Source organism: Chenopodium quinoa, unplaced genomic scaffold, assembly GCF_001683475.1.
Source record: "Chenopodium quinoa cultivar QQ74 unplaced genomic scaffold, ASM168347v1, whole genome shotgun sequence".
Lineage (NCBI taxonomy): Eukaryota > Viridiplantae > Streptophyta > Magnoliopsida > Caryophyllales > Amaranthaceae > Chenopodium > Chenopodium quinoa.
The window spans coordinates 1,677,289-1,680,238 of NW_018744757.1; the positions used below are offsets into that span (position 1 = coordinate 1,677,289).

Genomic DNA, 2,950 nt, shown 5'->3' on the forward strand with positions numbered 1-2,950 from the left:
CAATATCCTTTGGAACTCCATGTAACCTCACAACATTCTTGATGTAAGATTTTGAAAGTTGCTCCATCTTCCAAGTCTCCTTCATTAGTATAAACACCGCAGATTTTGTAAGTCTTTCCACCACTACCCAAATGGTATCATTTCCACTCTTTGATTTTGGAAGGCAAGTCACAAAATCCATTGAAATGCAATCCCTCTTCCATTTTGGAATTTTCGATGATTGCACAGTTCCCTGGGGCCTCTTGTGCTATATTTTCACCTTTTGACAAGTCAGACACTTTGCTACAAATTCCGCAACTTCATTCTTCATTCTAGGCCACTAGTACACCTTTTTCAAGTCCTTATATAACTTATCCCCTCCTGGGTGTACTGAATATGGTGTATTGTGTCCCTCTTTCATTAACTTTCTCTTTACTTCCTCACACTTTTGAGGCACACACCATCAACTTTTGTACCTTAAACTTCCATGTTCATGAATTTTAAAATATGTAGCTTTGCCTTCTTTATTTTCTTACGAATCCTATCCAATTTCATATCTCCTGTATGGTTTTCCTTAATGTCATCGAATATGGTTGGTTGGTTGGATAGTTAAATTCGCAAGAATACCAGCTGGTACTCCCCATTCTACAACTTCTAAATTCATTTTACTCATTTCTCTTCATAACTCATCAGCCAATATCAAGGTATTCAATCCATGACTGGTCTTACGAATTAGAGCATCTGCAACTACATTTGTTTTCCCTTCATGATACTGTATGCCTAAGTCATAATCCGTCGTATACTCTAACCATCTCCTTTTTTGAGAGTTCAAATCCTTTTGAGTGAAAAGGTACTTCAAGCTCTTATAGTCTGTGTAAATTCTTCATTTCACTCCATACAAGTAATGACGCCAGATCTTTAGTGCAAAGATAATTGCAGCAAGTTCTAAATCATGGGTTGGGTAATTTACTTCATGGGTCTTTAACTACCTTGATGCGTATGCAATCACCTTTCCATTTTGCATAGCACACGTCTTAAACCATTCTTTGATGCATCACTATACACATCATAGATACCACTATCGTCTTGAAGTGTTAGCATTGGTGCTGTAACCAGCTTCTGTTTCAAGAGTTGGAATGTTTCTTCACACTTATCATCCCACTCAAACTTCTTGTCTTTCTTCATTAGAGTAGTCATGGTTTAGTAATCTTTGAAAAATCTTTCACACAACGCTTATAATATCCTGCTAGACCTAAGAAACTCCGAACATCAGACACTGTTTTGGGCGTAGGCCAACCCTTCACAGCTTTGATTTTGGATGAAATTACTTCCACGACATCCTTAGACACAAAATGACCTAAAAATGCTACCTTTTCCGACCAAAATTCACACTTAGAGAACTTTTCATAAAGATTGTTTTCTCTCAGTGTTTGTAAAATTGCCCTAAGGTGTTCTACATGCTCCTCTCTATTCTTTGAATAAACTAATATATCATCTATGAACACTACTACAAACTTATCCATAAATTGATGAAACACCCTGTTCATCAAATCCATAAAGATTGCTGGAGCATTTGTGAATCAAATGGAATTAATGTAAACTCATAGTGTCCATATCTTGTCCTAAAAGCAGTTTTAAGAATGTCTTCATCTGCAATCCTCAACTGATGATATCCAGACCTCAAGTTAATCTTAGAAAACACGGTTGCGCCTTTCAACTGATCAAACAAATCATCAATCCTTGGAAAAGGATATTTTTTCTTTATTGTCACCTTATTCAACTCTCCTTAATCAATGCACAACCTCATGCTTCCATATTTCTTCTTAACAAACAAAACTAGTGCTCTCCAAGGAGATGCACTCGGTTTGATGTATCCCTTATCTAACAAATCCTGCAATTGCTCTTTCAACTCACTCAATTCTGCAGGTGCCATTCGATATGGTGCTTTGGATATTGGTGTTGTCCTTGGGACTAAGTCTATGGTGAAATAAATTTCTCCCTTAGGTGGCATTCCAGGGATCTCGTCCGAAAATACATCCAGAAATTCATTCACCACTTCTATATCTTCTGGCTTAGTTGCCTCATCATGATCCATGTTTCTCACACATAGAATTACACTGGATGCCCTTTTTTAATGTACTTTGCAAACTTTAACACAGATATTAACCTTGGGAATTTGGCTTCGCCATGCATCTAATAAGTCACCGCCTCACTCTCACTTGTGGTCATTTTCACTTTCTGTGGTCGACAACTTAAATCTGCATTGTACTTGCTCAACTAATCCATTCCTAGGATGACATCAAAATCCTTTAACCCAAACTCGATGAGGTCAGACTGAAACACTTTTCCTTCGATCTCTAAAGGTACATTCTTAAAGGTTTTTGTACAATTCACTACCCCACCCGTCAGAATGGTTATTGGTAAATGTACTACTTCTACCGTTTTCAAACAATCTTTAAGTTTCGAAACAATTATTTTCAAAATGAAAGAAAAAGTTGCACCAGAATAAAATAAAACTTTTAACAGGAATGGAGTGAATAGAAAAAGTTCCAATGATGACATCCTTCGTGGAATTTGCCTCATGCCTACTCAACACATTCAGTTTTCCTGCAGCTCTACTTTTCTGCTGATTGTTCCCATTGCTGCTATTATTGTTGTTCTTTGATCCATTCTGCTGCGCTCCCTTACCCCAAGTGAAGTTATTGTTGTTTCCCTAAAAGTTCCTTTGGGTCCCTCCTGAATTATTGTTTTGCTTATTCCCATTAGAACCTTTGGAGAAACACTCGTATTCTCTATGCCCTAACTTGTTGCAAGCACAACAAACAATCAGATTTCCATCACATCCCTTCCAAGATGGTTATTCTTGCACCTCTTGCAAAAATAACGCCTCTCATTTCTATTATCCCCTTGGTTATTATTCCTAGCCCCTCCATTGAAGTTACGTCCTCCACGATTGTTACCCTGGGAATTG

At 37.6% G+C, this 2,950-nt stretch overlaps 1 protein-coding gene across 1 annotated transcript; it reads right to left on the bottom strand.

Annotated features, from left to right (window-relative positions):
• Positions 1-658: 658 nt before the first annotated feature.
• Positions 659-1,176, bottom strand: LOC110703755. Its single transcript, XM_021881541.1, has 2 exons — positions 989-1,176; positions 659-860 (listed from the first exon to the last, which is right to left on the bottom strand). The coding sequence occupies exons 1-2, from the start codon at positions 1,174-1,176 to the stop codon at positions 659-661; spliced, it is 390 nt and encodes a 129-aa protein (XP_021737233.1).
• Positions 1,177-2,950: the final 1,774 nt, after the last annotated feature.